At 36.5% G+C, this 16,507-nt stretch overlaps 1 protein-coding gene across 2 annotated transcripts in view; it reads right to left on the reverse strand.

Moving 5' to 3' along the window:
• Positions 1-1,996: 1,996 nt before the first annotated feature.
• The window catches only part of LOC117337399 (teashirt homolog 2-like), a 204,317-nt gene continuing 189,806 nt past the window's right edge, over positions 1,997-16,507 (reverse strand). For both annotated transcript variants that reach the window (XM_033898374.1, XM_033898375.1), the window contains exon 2: positions 1,997-11,787. In XM_033898374.1, the coding sequence (XP_033754265.1) occupies positions 8,084-11,787 (3,704 nt within the window). In that variant the 3' untranslated portion in view covers positions 1,997-8,083. The remainder of the gene's footprint in view (positions 11,788-16,507) is intronic.

Below are 16,507 nucleotides of genomic sequence, written 5' to 3' on the forward strand. Positions count from 1 at the left end.
TGACTGTAGGCAATTGTCCCCTTGACACAAGGAAATTGTCGCAAGACTGTTTCCTTGACTGTATGAGTTGTCACAAGGCTGTCGCCTTGACTGTAAGCAGTTGTGACCTTGACAAAAGGAAATTGTTGCAAGTTGTCCTTGACTGTAAGCAGTTGTGACCTTGACACAAGGGAGTTGTCACAAGACTGTCCTTGACAGTAGGCAATGTCATCTTGACACGAGACTGTGTCCTTGGCAGTAGGCAGTTGTGACCTGGACAAGAGGTAGCTATGACAAGACTGTGTCCTTGGCAGTAGGCAGTTGTGACCTGGACAAGAGGTAGTTATGACAAGACTGTGTCCTTGGCAGTAGGCAGTTGTGACCTGGACAAGAGGTAGTTATGACAAGACTGTGTCCTTGGCAGTAGGCAGTTGTGACCTGGACAAGAGGAAGTTATGACAAGACTGTCCTTGGCAGTAGGCAGTTGTGACCTGGACAAGAGGTAGTTATGACAAGACTGTGTCCTTGGCAGTAGGCAGTTGTGACCTGGACAAGAGATAGTTATGACAAGACTGTGTCCTTGGCAGTAGGCAGTTGTGACCTGGACAAGAGGTAGTTATGACATGACTGTGTCCTTGGCAGTAGGCAGTTGTGACCTGGACAAGAGGTAGTTATGACTAGACTGTGTCCTTGGCAGTAGGCAGTTGTAAAATGGACAAGAGGTAGTTATGACAAGACCGTTTCCTTGAAGATAGGCAGTTGTGACCTGGACAAGAGGTAGTTATGACAAGACTGTGTCTTGGCAGTAGGCAGTTGTGACCTGGACAAGAGGTAGTTATGACAAGACTGTTTCCTTGAAGATAGGCAGTTGTAAAATGGACAAGAGGGAGTTATCACTTGTTTCCTTGAAAAATTTCCAAAAAATACCGAGACATCAATGTATTACCGCTGACTGGAGACTGATGATGGTTTAGGGTCTCTGAGGACATGGTCATTGAACAAAATGCATCCTTGATTATTCCTCAGGGATTCTTGGCATCTGTACGTTTCACAGAAATTGTGGGACTGGCCTTCCTGAAATAACTAGGTGTCCCCTTTGGTCCTCAGTTGTGCATGTTAACTTGAAGATTGATGGGAATATCAAAATAATGTTCATATTCGATTCGTTAATAGCTTTATTTGTTGATGTCAAACAATGCCATATACAAATGTATGGTTATTGGGGGACTGAGAGGTCAGTCCCACCATTTGTATAATTTTTAATCCCCCACCAAAAACGATGCTAGCTGAATTGACCCCTTTTGGCCCCAGAGAGGTCAGCCCCACCATTTGTACAATTTTGAATCCATACCCCAAAGGGATGCTACCAGTCAAATTTGAGTGATATCCATTGCTTAGTTTCAGAGTTGTTTATATCAATATAGCCAAATTGACCCCTTTTGGCCCCTGGGGAATCAACCCCACCATTTGTACAATTTTGAATGTCAACCACCTAGAGATGCTCCCAGTCAAATTTTGTTTAATTCCAATCTGCGGTTATAAAGAAGTCAATTGTTAATGGATGGATGGGCGGACGGACGACAGACACCGGATGCCACGGTATGGCATAAGCTCATCTTGGTCCTTCTGTTCAGATGAGCTAATAACATGGCTGCTAGGTGGCGATCACTTTTCTAAAGTTCTGTAAAGAGCATTCTTAAATTTGATATCATGATCTAGATTCCTCTTGGTTCTTGCTTGTGCTGGTTTAATATTGAAGAGATTAGAAGGAAAATATGGCAGGCAGATGTCATAAATTTCTTTTTAACATATTGTTGGAATTGATATGCTGAATGAGAACTTTACTTTTGAAAGATAATTCTAAATACATTGGTATGGTACATGATGATATAAGAGCCTCCAACACAGAGATAATGAAGATATTAATGATGGCTGCAAACCATATTTTATTTTGATAGGGTTATATGCCTTTTGCATAAATTATATTCCAAGCACAAAAAACACAGAACATCTTGAAATTACTGATAATTCTCTTTATTCTTAATGGTAATCATGGTTATTACCTGAAAGGTATGATATTTACGATGAAATGTTTAAATCTTTAAAATTTTACACAAGAAGTTCCCAACTCTTTGAAGTGAAACTTGATCACCTTCAGTGAACCTAAATACTTAAATATTTGTACTTTTCTAACAAATATATTGCATGATTTACCTTCAAAGAGGGGAGATTTCAAAATACCATTCACCCATCATGGCATCTAACTCAACATTACACGTATTCTTCAATGTGGTCCTCTCTATTTCTACATGTGGATTTACAAAATAAATGCCTTAAAGACACAACAAACGATATGTAAATTATTTTGTGTTCTCAAACTGAATATAAATTTGTATATATATATATAATATTATTATATATTATATACAAATATGTATAATACCATATATATCCATAAACAATTGTAAGCACTTACATATATATTGCAAAAATGGTTTCAGTAAAAAGCTATGGGATTTCTTTAAGACCGTCGTCGCCCATTATTGAATAGGTTTGACGGAAAATATATATAATTATACAAATTCAATAATATATCAATAGGATATGTACATGCTTCTATTTACAAATCCACAGACCGGAAATTACTTATAATGGAAATTCTGCTAAAATATAAGGGGTCTAACATTTACATGTAAAACATCATACTTTTCTAATTTGTAAACAGGAGTTTCCTCCCCTCCTATGAAAACAAATTTTTCAAAAGAAAAGAAAACCATTGAAAGAGAAAACATTGTCATGAATGATTTAGCCATATTGCATCACTTACCATTTAATAATAGAACAAAAATGTTTGAGATGATGTAGGCCTACCACAATACCACGTTTGTTGTGCTCTATCACATACGATATGTTAAACAAGGTTTTATATTGCAGAGGAAACCTTTACAGCCATTTTTCAATAAACAATTACATGTTTATAACATATAGATGTAAAAATGAGAAAGTCCCTTGCACAGGTATAATCAATTTCACCTGGATTATTCATCTCAAATGTGAATTAAAAATATAACACAACAATGCACCTTACATGCATGACACATTTTGTAAAACAACTGTTTGTGGTATATATTGCAGATTTTGTGCATGCAAAAAAATTTAACATCGATAAAAAACATGAACAATCATTATATTCCATAACAAATCTCTGGGAGAATTTGAAAATTAAAACCTTCTATAAGTAGTTTATAGAGAAAAACAACCTTCATTTAATTACTTGTTTCTTTCTCTTCATAACATACCTCCACTACTAACAAAACAAGGAAGAGATGGATTTCAGACAATGAAATTATGCTTATCAGATGAACATTTGACATTGCAAGATTTTAGAAACAAATGAGAAATGATGTAAGTATGAAGTCAGTGAATTATCAATTCACAAACATTATCTTTGGTATCTGTACGGACTTATTCTTTGGAAATTAAAAAAAAAATCAATAAATAATAATAATACTTACTCTAGTGGCGTAAAGCATTGTATTCAGAATAGGATTTCATATAAAACGCACTACATCTACAAGGGACTGAACACAAATCTAATCCTGTTAAGTAACTTTTAATTGATAAGGGATGGCAAATATTTTATGAATTTTTCATAATTTTTTTAACCATTACATGGTATCACCATTAGGAACAGCATGTTTGCCTCTGTATCGAGGACTTTTTGAAACACTTTCACTATTGAAAAAATACATGATAAATTGTGAATTGACAATTTGAACAATAACGCCTGGGTTATAATTCCACCTGTATATCAGCAGGTGACAAACTGACAGGATATGAGTAATGTTTTATAGAAATCCAGGTGATGTAGGGAGAGGTCTATCCTGTTTCTCATCTATTAGTCCAACAGACCTGATTCTGTTATATATAACATCTCAATGAAGTCCTCAAGTAGAAAGCATATATGACCTTGTACGCGTGAGAAACCATCGACTGAACCTTTAATCTAATACAATACTTTAAAAATAATTTCATGTTATTTATTGTTATAGTGGTAAAATTTTCCTAAAAATCCAGCATATTTAAGTAAACATGTCAAATTACCAGATAACCAGGCAAAACGATCATGGACATTTTTGCTTATTAACACAATACAATGTATATAAAGAAGAACACATGCAAAATATCAAAGGTCAAAATATACTCAATATATAAAGCAGGTTTCTGACAACATGTTTGTGTAGTTTATGTAGAATACTTGTACAGTTAACCCCCTCTCCAAACATCTCCCCAGGTACCCTCAGGCTCATGTATGTTATACCAGTGCAGACAGGTTTAGTACTGATTTCGCGCCATCTTTAGTCTCTGTAGTAAACAAAAGTACACCTGTCACGACCCATAACTCCTCAGCTATATGTGGCGTGCCCTCCCCATGTTTTCCTCCCACCCCACCTCCGATTCTAAATGAAGAGATACCACTGAGGTCGTACTATACCAGGCTACAAGGTATTCCTGTCTAGGTTACGAGATGTGACGATGTGACATTTTCCTCCCCCTCTCCCTGGTACTGAGGCTGACTGACAGATCTATCATCAGAAACACCTGGACGTCCCACTATTGTCTTGTCAGGTTTGTGGTTAGGATACACACCTCACTACACACGTGTTGGGGGGATGTAGAGGGGGAAGTGCTAGTTGATTGATTGTGAAATTAAGGAGAGCCAAAGGGATATAAAATACACAGGTATTTATCATGAGATTGTGTCAAATTGTTTAAAACAGGTCTCTTGTTTTCAGTTGAGAATGATATACGGCTCCTCAGACTGATCTTCTTAACAAGTTGTAATACTGAAACATTTTCTGTTGTTTCTAAAATATTTACTTTTCCACAGAAAATTGTCATTTTTCTAAACTTTCAATTTAATAGTCAATGTTAATCAAGGAGATTGATATTCAATAAAACATACAATAACTTACAAGTCGTTCTAACCCCAAACAGGAGTTCCTTCAAACATCTGGCAGGAAATCTAAACTATATCAATTCTCAATAGGGAAATTACAAGAGACACCTGATATAACAGGAAAAGTCAGCCAGCCATGAAAATGTATTTGTGTTAAATTCTGTTGGAAAGTCAAGAAGATGAATTAGAAAGAGGTTTCAAAAATTTAAAAAAAAAAAAGTCAATCATACAATTAAAACAGTGTTTGTGTAGTTGTTTAAATATCTGTTTAAATGATATTCAACATGATCAGTAACAAATAATAAACATTGAAAAAAAAAAAAATAGATTGCTGTATATCAGATAATAACTTCAGTGAAAATAGTGTAAATAATTAAAAAGTTAAAGAAATAATTGCCATTTAAAAATACAGCAGAAGATTCCATCAAGGAAAATTGAAACTTCCGTTTACTCAATGCATACATCCTGTTAAAGAGGGAAATTGTCATTTCATAACCGTGCTTAGCCATAAATCTGAGTGAAATAATCTCATAAATACACTCCTCCATAGCTTTAAGAAGCGCTATCATATAAATACGTTTTAGCTATTAATCTTAATTTCTAAAACATATCAATCATGCAAGCGACAACAAAACAAAACACAAAAACATATGATTCTTATCTAACAAGACTATGATGGTCTGAAAGATTTATAATTCAAACTTACTCAGCCAACATTTCTTAGTCATACAAGGATTTAGATTTAAAAAAAAAAATCTAGCAAGTAAATCTTGTGATGTTAAATTCAGACTTTTTATCAAGTTTTGTTCTGTGACTTCCTGAAATTAGACAAGAATAAGGATTTGTTGTCAGACAGATCCAGGAAACCATTAAAAATAAATAAAATCTTGATGGCTGGAAGTTTTTTTCTTCTGTGTTTAAGGTACCTATAGTTTTAGGGAACAGAGTAACAAATTACCTCTATGGTACTTAATAAAAAGAGAAGATAATTAATTTACTTTAGAAAGCATAAGAAATAGAATTCTAGTATAGGGACCATTCTATGATGATGAAACCCGATGCATGTTCTATATTGATAAGCATATTTGTCAGGAGTTCTAGCCGACACAAAGACTTAATACATGACTTAAAGAGCTTTAGTGACCATGTCTGCATGGATTCAACTTTCGCTACTCTAACTGAAATATGACTGAAATAAAACCTGGATATTCGCCAAAATTTTATAGTTGTATCACAGAGCAGATGAGTCTACTTATGTGTAAATATGATGTTTTTGTAGTACGGATACAGTTGTTGTCTCTGGACCATATCACACACGACAGCTGTACACGAATCAAGACTCCCTGTCTGTCCTCTGTGCCAATCTTACTGGCAGGACAGACACAAATTTTCAAGGTCACTGACAAGGTCATCCAAGTGTCTCCACCAACATGTAGCTCCTACACACCAAATCATACTTCTTCATACTCACTAACATCAGTGCAGAATTTCTGATGAATTACAAATTTTTTAATTAATACAAGAAAAAGGAAAACCTATTTATCTTCTATTGTAAGTGATTTCATCATCATAAATATCATGCCTTATGCTCCCGACAACTTTCGATTTCTCTAAATATTCTGTAAATTTTGGTAGGAGATTTGATTCTATTATGATACACATGTAACATAAAGTGTAAGAGTATCCACCTGATCCCGGATTGTATATAGGTTTTATATAAGACAGCTGTTATTTCTCGTCACCACGTCAATGATTTGTATGGCTGGTACTAATGAATGTCACACTTGGGATGATAAATGCCCTTCCTACATTATTTTTATTATCTGTACCCTATCATGTAATTTATCTGTATCCTATCCTGTTAAATATCAGCCCCACTTTACCTGTCCTAGGTATGACGTAGAAAGTAGACAGTGTTAAAGGTGTTTAAGCTAAAAAATATCTGCAAAATTATTCTTTAACCTTATCACCTTTTCAAAAAAAAGAAAAGAAACTCCAACAAGAAAATATCATGTATGCTGTGAGCCTGTCATACTGTATGTAACATATAAAGCAAGTTGAAATTCCACAAATGATCAAATGTACAGCGAAATCTGTCTAATCTGACCCCCTGTGTAATCCGACAACTCCTTTAATTTAATATGCTGCTGAACTATCTCTTTTGAAAACAACCAAAGAAGACCTACAATTTCTGACATTCTGCATAATCTGACCAATTATTACATGTAGTTTGTCAGTTTGGACAGATTTCCTTGTATGTAACATCTAGTAATGACCTCTAACGATACATGTAATTTCAACCATAAACTCAGACAAGATTGTTGACAAAAAATTTGATTAAAATATAGAGAAGCTGTAATTGAAATTAATATTATAGCAAACAATTTACTACAAAGAATTATCTTAAGGGAAAACATTTTATGTAAAATGTTTAGAGTGTTTGTGTCAATTGCTACGACCCAAACCCCCACAAGACCCTGAGGAGCAATGGAATTCTTACTTATCAGAAAAAAAATCAAAATCACCTCCCCTTACATACTTCTGACGCAACCAAATGTGGGAACCATAACAAAAAACTTTTATGGTAACAATATCTTGTGCCGTTCCGAAAAATATCTAATCTCTTATCTGAAAACTTCCGTGATATTATGTGACATCGACAAGGAATGTATAAAAAAAACGCTGACTGGGATATCAACTAAAAGTTTTGAAAAAATTACCTTATTTTATTTGGTTTTATATTTGGCTCCGTCAATCAGCAATAGGATATTTGAAAATTAAGAATGGACTGACAGACATTGCTTGGTAAATTGAGATAATTAACCAGTAATTGTTTGTAACTAAAGAACATTCATTTCATTCAATAACACATTAACCAATTCATACAAGGATTTCAGTAAATACCATTTGAATGTCTGAAGCATATTTATAAGGAGGTGATTTTAATCAGAGGGAAATACCAACAAAAAACTAACATCAAAATGGTATATCCCTAATCCTGTTGGACAATACCTAGGAATTCTATAAAAAATACTTATCAAAGGATATTCATGACAAAAATAGTTGAAAAAGAGTTTTCTTTGGGCAGTGGTATATAAAGCATATAAATGAATAAGATGGAATTATAAATTTTGTAGATAAAGGTTATTTCCCCTTGCTAGCTAATTCATGTGCCATTTCATAGTACTTTGAGAACTTCGCAGTGTGATCAAGTGGGAGGTAGACATACGGGCTCATATTGAACGCCTCTTTGATGCCGTATCGTTTAACCGAGGAAAGATGACAGCGACTAAGGTGGTAGCGATATGACCCTTTGGATGCGAAATGTCTGCTACATGCAGCACATCTATACTCCGCAGTTCCATCACTTTCACTACCACTATGCTGGCTACCCTCATGGTCCGAAAACCCCTCCCGCTCCAAGATGTCACTTGTGTCATCATCCTGGCCCTTTTTAAGGGACAGATTCAGTGGCAGTCCGGAGTCAGGCGACTCAGACTGTCGGAGATATTTGATGGACTGGGAAGAAGCGAGAAGCTTTGGTAGGTCTGTTTTGGTGATGAGTTTTTGCAAACTGTCGAGCGGATGTTCACTATTAAGAGGCTGCCCATACACAAAGCTGCTCAGTGAGTCAAGAGCTGATGACCCCACCCGAGAGTCTTTAGTTGGCCTGTTATTATCTTCCTCCTCGCAGTTCAGATATTTACTGGCCAAAGTTTCACCATTTTCAGAATTGCCGGTGCTTTGCGATTCCTCATTGTCTGTTGAAGGACTCACTGGCTTACGAACACTTTCACACATTTTCTCCAACTTTTTCAGATCATCCTTTGCACTAGATATGGAGGAGGATGGCTGAAGACATACATTCAGCGTGTCCTGTACATCACTAGAACATTTTTTCACTGATCCATTGTTGCGAGGTTCATCCTGTTGAAAATATTTTCTATATTTCTCAAAGCGGTACAATGCGCCATGTCTATGTTCTTTGTCATCACGGTAAACTGATGGCTTTAGAAGTGTTTTCTCACCGGTATTGAACACCATATTACCCCTGTGATAGTCAAACTTTGAGGAAAAGCTCTTTTGAATAAAGGATTCCATAGCCTTTAGGGCAGAATTATCTTCCATGTCCTCAACTGCCCGACCTGGGTCAATTATATCTAGATTCTTAGCCGAATTAGTGTTTTTCAGCACCTTAGATCTTTCAGATATGTCACATTCCGATACCTCTTCCTTTTTTACTTTCACACGTAAATTCTTCAAATCATTTTTTTCTTCCGAGGACTTTTTTTTGTCCTCTGTTGTTTTTTCAGGACTTTTTCTTGGGGAGTCCTCTATTTTGTCTGCTATGTGAAGTGGAGATTTGTGATGAGGTGATGAGACCCCCTTTTCCATTTCATTAACCTTGACCTTTTCATTAACCTTGTCATTTTCATTAACCATGACCTTTTCATTTAACTTGTCATTTTCATTAACCTTGACTTCTTCTTTGCCTATAATCGGCGATGGTATAGATACATCTTCATCAATGTGTTCCTTAGAATTTACACATTTTTTGCTTTCCTCTCGTCCATCATCACCATTTTCCTCTTTTGTGCTAATTTCGTTGTGGGATTTGTCACCACTTTCACTACTTTCACCACTTTTGGTTTCCTTGGATTTGTCGGAGGTATTCAGCACTTTCTGTTTATTCAGAGACAAATCCAGTTCCTGTATATCTGGCTTTGTGTCCATTTCCTCCTCCGAATCATCTGGTCTGTCAAACATTGAAGCAGTCTCTTCATCTACATCTTCTAGGTCCTGAGAATCGTGGGATTTCTCCGACTTAATAGAACTTACTTCATCCTTGAATAGACTCATCCTTGATCTTTCAAAACCAGTTTGCTTTGTACGGAGACATAGCCTCACATGTTCAACAAAGAACTGAGTCTCTATACGGTCGCCACAGTTCTCACAGCTTATTGTACTGTCCTCTGGGTGTTCACTGTCTGGGCTGTCAGCAAAGTGGCGATGGCCGTTCATTGGTGGAGTAACCGGATGACTAAGACATTTACGCTTGTAATTCAGAAATGATGCAACATTAGGATTTCCTAGACCTTCAAAACTTTCTTCGTCACTGTAATATCGCTTCCGTCGACCACGAAATGCAAGATCATTGAGATAATTATGTGACCGAAGAATGTTTTTCTTGTGATGGCCCGACATGATCATGTGGTTTGCCAGTCCCTCCATGTCACTAAATGTACTGTTACATACCTTACATTTGAATATACACTCGCGGTCCATCTCTCGGTCGCAGTACGCTGAACATTTGTGTGAACGTCGGCCATGCTCGGAACTGACAATTTTTGTGTAATGTTGTGTCTGCATCATATGAACAGTTAGCAATGGCAGAGACTTGAAGGATTCTCCACATTGCATACAGCGAAGAATGCGTTTGGTGTGTTCCGACTCCTGGTTCAGCCACATGTCCTGTCCTCGCACCAGTTTCGGGTATTCCATGATGGCTGCCTGTTTGGTACTGGCAGGTGAATGTCCGGTCTCCTGAAGATGTATACTCAAACCATACAAAGAGTTGTAAGTTTTCAGACAGGTACATCTGTGCATTGTATACTTACAGTCATCAGTTAGACTATCACATTCACTCCCCTTCAAGGTTATATTGGAATTCAAATCAGTGTCGGGAAGTAACGGAGATGAGTCTTTTTCTGAACCTGTAGATGAACATTTTGATTTCTCTATGTTTTTCTCAAGTCTTGAGGAATGATTAGGACTATGTATCTGTGGTGGCTTAATCACACTGCCAGCATGAGATTTCTTAACAATATTGGAATTCTTTACCTGACTACTGCTATTTAAATGCATAGGACTATGAGATTTGGATATGCCAGATGACACTGGGAGAAGCCCGCTGATGGGCTTCCTAACCGACCGCATGTGAAGATTTCCTCCAAATCTTTGCTGGAGACTTTGCAATGTTGATGGAATATCACGATCTCCAGACGAAGAAGAGTGGTGCCCTCCGGAGGAATGATGTTCTGACATGTGATGCCTTCCAGAGGAATGGTGTCCATTAGAACTACTTTTGTACTGAGACTTGCTAGCACTGCGATCACTTCGATCGCTACGATCATTTTTGTCATTTGCTTTCTTGGATAAGTCCAGGGGCTGTTCCTCCAGAAGTGTTCTTGGGGAGGGGGAGGTGGACACATGATGGGAGTGGTGGATGGAGGAGGGGGATTTGGCTGCTGAAGAATGTGTGTATGGGGTAGGATACGACTTTGGTAGTTTATTAGAGTACATTTTGGCTTTGGCCATAGTCTGCTTTGGATGTGTTGGTGCATTTTTGATAACTGACATTGCAGACAGAGTCATAGGAGGTATGGGAAACTTGGTTGGAAAAAATCCATCCTTAAAAAGTTTCTTTGGTGGGGTGTGTTGTTTCTTTTGAAGAAACAGAGGCAAGGGGTCCTGCCTCATGAGACGTTGCAGAGGAGGTGTCTCCGGTCTGGAGGGGGGAGAGGGTGAATTCTTTGTGTCCTCATCCTTCTTGCCAGAATTTTGGCTCTCCTCCTTGACAGGAGAAACTGTGCCATCCATGTGATGTGGCATGGTATCGGAGGACATAGGAGACTTATCCACATCAGAGTCTTGTCCCTCTATAACTTCCTTCTCTCCCTCCTCCTCTAGTGGAATCTCCTCGTTTGTCTTTTCCACTACCTCCTTTTCCACATCCTCATTTTCCACACCTCCTGCATCATCTAAGCTGTTTTCATTGTTCATACCATTGTCTTTGTCCTCCTCGATGCCCTCATTTTCGCCACTCTCACATCCATTTTCTTCGTTTGCTGAAAGACACAAAAAATAGATATTAGCTGTGAAGGCCTGTCCTGAATCTATGAGGTAGACATCAGATAAGACAATGAAGTGACTATGCATAGGAAAGGTTTATTCTAGATAGACTGGTGCTTTTGTAGTTGTAATGGGTCATAATTTCAGAATTTTCTAACGTCAGCACACCCATTATGACTATGCAGTAATTAAAAGGTAATAGTAAATTTTTACCTTGAGACCAGTAAATTCAATTTTTATATCAACCCATTAAATTGTTAAGATGATGTTAGTCAGAAAGTACAAAATTCTGTGACTTAAGCTGTAAAACGACTTAGTCGAGATGAAATGAATCACGAACAAAAATTCAAAAATACTAAATGATGCAACAAACTGAGTTCAGATTGACTGAAAATCTTTATTCTGTCTATAGTGCCAGAATATATATAATATAAAAAGTATCAGTCATGATTTAATATTGTACAATATGTGTTGCTACTGGGACTGCCTTTTTATAATGAGATGATACCTTGATTGTCAGAACTACATAGGTTCCCATACACTCACTCCGTCAAGCCTCAGCTAAAATCCAGCTCTATTTTATGTTTATATATTTAAATGATACCTGCATTTCACTTTTATCACCTAGGGTAATTTTTAATCCCAGCTGATTTTGTGATTCACATGATGATGTGACAGAGATTTTACACTGAAGTGAAGCTGACACTGCTGTGACGATTAGGGCCGATGTTTGGGCCTTGCTGTGAGCTGTCAATGTCACTTCTATATAATTCTCCTGATTCCTCTCATGGACACAAAAAGATCATCGACCTCAAATCAAAACCAACATTATCTGACAATATTTTTCAATACAATTTGCCAAATGTTGAAAGAAAATAAATCTATGACCTCATACATGACTGATTATGATTTTTGAGTAATATCAAAATATGCATTTTTTTGTTTTGTTATTCTATCGATAGTGACTGGTCTCATTTTGTATCTTGATCTTGACAAAAAGGTATTGTATTTAATTTAATCCTTTCTGATACATATACCATGGACAAGAACTTTATCTGTCAAAATTGGACTTAAATTGGCACACGGGAGTAATGCAACAATATTAAAATTTGTCCCTATTCAGAGGTTTTTCTTTCAAAGTGATAATTTATTCATTGAAGAAAGTGCATTTTGATAATATATAATAACAGGATATACAAAGCCTATATATCAATTTCCCTGTGTCATCCTTGTATTTAATTTGTTTAAAAATTATAATAGCAAAACTGTCAAAATCTACATTGTAAATAATAAAAATGTTTTCACAATTCAAATGTCCTTATGTCAACTGTGCAGGTGAAGTGTAAGGAAGAGATAAAGTTATTTTCTTGAAACTACCCATTACTTTTACTTTTGCAACAAAGGTAAATATATGATATTTGTCACAATCTAATAATACATCACCTGTGATAACATGCAATAAAGTTGGAATCAGGTCCATTAGACTCTAAATTGACCAGGTAAAGTACAAACTGTAGGCATAAGGTGCCCATAAACTGATGGAGCTAGTGAACTGAGGATGGTGAATATTTAATGCATCAATCATGTCCACCCCTACTGGAGTAAACACCCATAAAACATGTCCACCAGGCAGAGTTTATACCCAAACCTAATAAAGGCAGTAAATCACTCAAGCCAACAACAAAATAAGGACAAAGACATTCTATTATTTGGTGATACATTTCAAAATTACATTTTCGAGGTACATGTATGTAATATTTGCAGTTCTATTTTATAATTAAAAAAAAAAAAAATCCCTAATGATACTGATGTAGGTGGTTTATAGTACATATTTATGTCATTCTGCATAAAAACATTTAATAACAAAACCAACATTATTATACTATCAATAATTCCATAGCATGACAAGACTTCTTTTGCTTTAATTAATCTTCTAATTTTTCACCATCATTTTAGTCTTCTGAAAACAGAATTCCCTACATTTCGATTTTTAATTAAAAGTCAATAAATTAAATACTTAAACAGTGAACTGTGAAGGGATTATGAGAATATACATTATATTTATACATCATACTTTTTAGTATTATTTAACAGTATTAGCCAATTGGTCTATTTGGTTTATGTCCTATTAACAGCCAGAGTCATTTAAGGACGTGCCAGATTTTGGAGGTGGATGAAGCCAGAATACCCGGAGAAAACCACCGGCCTGTGGTCAGTACCAGGCAACTGCCCCACGTAGGTTTCAAACTCGCAACCCAGAGGTGGAGGGCTAGTGGTAAAGTGTCAGGACACCGCGGCCCCCTGTATTAGACAACATAACCTCAGTTATAATGTGTTTGTAGATTAAATGAGCATAAAGTTATCAGCTGACAACTCTGTTTCATTAATAATACATGTGTGTTATATAATGAAATAATACACATACTTTATACTACTGTGTGTTATATAATGAAATAATACACATACTTTTACATATATACATACTACTGTGTGTTATATAATGAAATAATATACATACTTTTACATATATACATACTACTGTGTGTTATATAATGAAATGATACACATACTATGGTGAACCTTGTTTGTATAAATTTTCAAAATGTGCTAATTTATTCCAGAACACCAACATTCAAAAGAAATATAAGATTAATGGAAAACATCGATAACAAACCGTAACAGGACAGATAATTTGTCAGCGTTCTGGTACAAATGCTATACTCGTGGTATAATTTTGGAGATCAAATAAGGCTGATATCTACCACAGAGATTGATGTACTGTTACCTCTGTCATCTCATACTAATATTATATACCACCAGTTTCATTTTACCACATAAATGTTTCCTCATTATATTTTACTACTAAGCTGCATCAATAAATCTACATGGCATGTTCCGAAATAAATGTTTGCGTAAATATGAAGGAGATAAATCAGTCAAAATCAGGATAAATTTCAGTCAAAATTAACTAATTTATGAGTAATAAGTGATATCGGGGCCTCAAACTATTACATAATTATCACTGTCCATTTACACAACACTAAAACAGTAATAATTTAACATTTCGCCTCAGAACCTGCCAATCAAATGCTGCTAATATTGTTATATCCTTAGCTATACGTACATACATTGCGTCGGAGATTGCGCCCATAACTGTAAGATTTGACAGCGCCCTGACAATCAGATGACAATTTGACGTACTTTAACATTAGTGGCCTTCTCAAGCAAGACACTGGCCAGGTGATTACCACTCACAATCACATTATAATGATGATGAGGTTCAAAATTAATTCTAAAAATGCCTCTTAGAGAGTGATAATTTTCACACTTTACCTGTTAAGTACAAATCTGTCTTCTTTTCTGTGTGGTAAATTGAGCACCAAGAACAATACATGTAGTTATCATACTGTTTACAATTTAATTTTAGTGGAACTTTGATTTACGAATTCGGTGGTTCCAAATCAAAATCCAGAAAAGTTGAATTGTGCAAACATATAACTGCCAAATAAAATGTAAAATAAATGGTTCAGTGTCTATCAGATACAGACAGGTAACCAGTATATCAGGTACAGACAGGTAACCAGTGTATCAGGTACAGACAGGTAACCAGTGTATCAGGTACAGACAGGTAACCAGTGTATCAGGTACAGACAGGTAACCAGTGTATCAGGTACAGACAGGTAACCAGTGTATCAGATACAGTCAGGTAACCAGTGTATCAGGTGAAGACAGGTAACCAGTGTATCAGGTACACACAGGTAACCAGTGTATCTGTTACAGACAGGTAACCAGTATATCAGGTACAGACAGGTACCAGTGTATCAGGTACACACAGGTAACTAGTATATCGGGTACAGACTGGTAACCAGTATATCAGGTACAGACAGGTAACCAGTATATCAGGTACAGACAGGTAACCAGTATATCAGGTACAGACAGGTAACCAGTGTATCAGGTACAGACAGGTAACCAGTGTATCAGATACAGACAGGTAACCAGTATATCAGGTACAGACAGGTAACCAGTATATCGGGTACAGTCAGGTAACCAGTATATCAGGTACAGACAGGTAACCAGTCTATCAGATACAGACAGGTAACCAGTATATCAGGTACAGACAGGTAACCAGTATATCAGGTACAGACAGGTAACCAGTGTATCACATACAGTCAGGTAACCAGTATATCAGGTACAGACAGGTAACCAGTGTATCAGGTACAGACAGGTAACCAGTGTATCAGGTACAGACAGGTAACCAGTGTATCAGGTACAGACAGGTATCCAGTGTATCAGATACAGTCAGGTAACCAGTGTATCAGGTGAAGACAGGTAACCAGTGTATCTGTTACAGACAGGTAACCAGTATATCAGGTACAGACAGGTAACCAGTATATCAGGTATAGACAGGTAACCAGTGTATCAGGTACAGACAGGTAACCAGTGTATCAGGTACAGACAGGTAACCAGTATATCAGGTACAGACAGGTAACCAGTGTATCAGGTACAGACAGGTAACCAGTGTATCAGATACAGACAGGTAACCAGTATATCAGGTACAGACAGGTAACCAGTATATCGGGTACAGTCAGGTAACCAGTATATCAGGTACAGACAGGTAACCAGTGTATCAGATACAGACAGGAAACCAGTGTATCAGGCACAGACAGGCAACCAGTATATCAGGTACAGACAGGTAACCAGTGTATCAGGTACAGA

The sequence above is a fragment of the Pecten maximus genome, chromosome 11 (genome assembly GCF_902652985.1).
Source record: "Pecten maximus chromosome 11, xPecMax1.1, whole genome shotgun sequence".
Taxonomy (NCBI): Eukaryota; Metazoa; Mollusca; class Bivalvia; order Pectinida; family Pectinidae; genus Pecten; species Pecten maximus.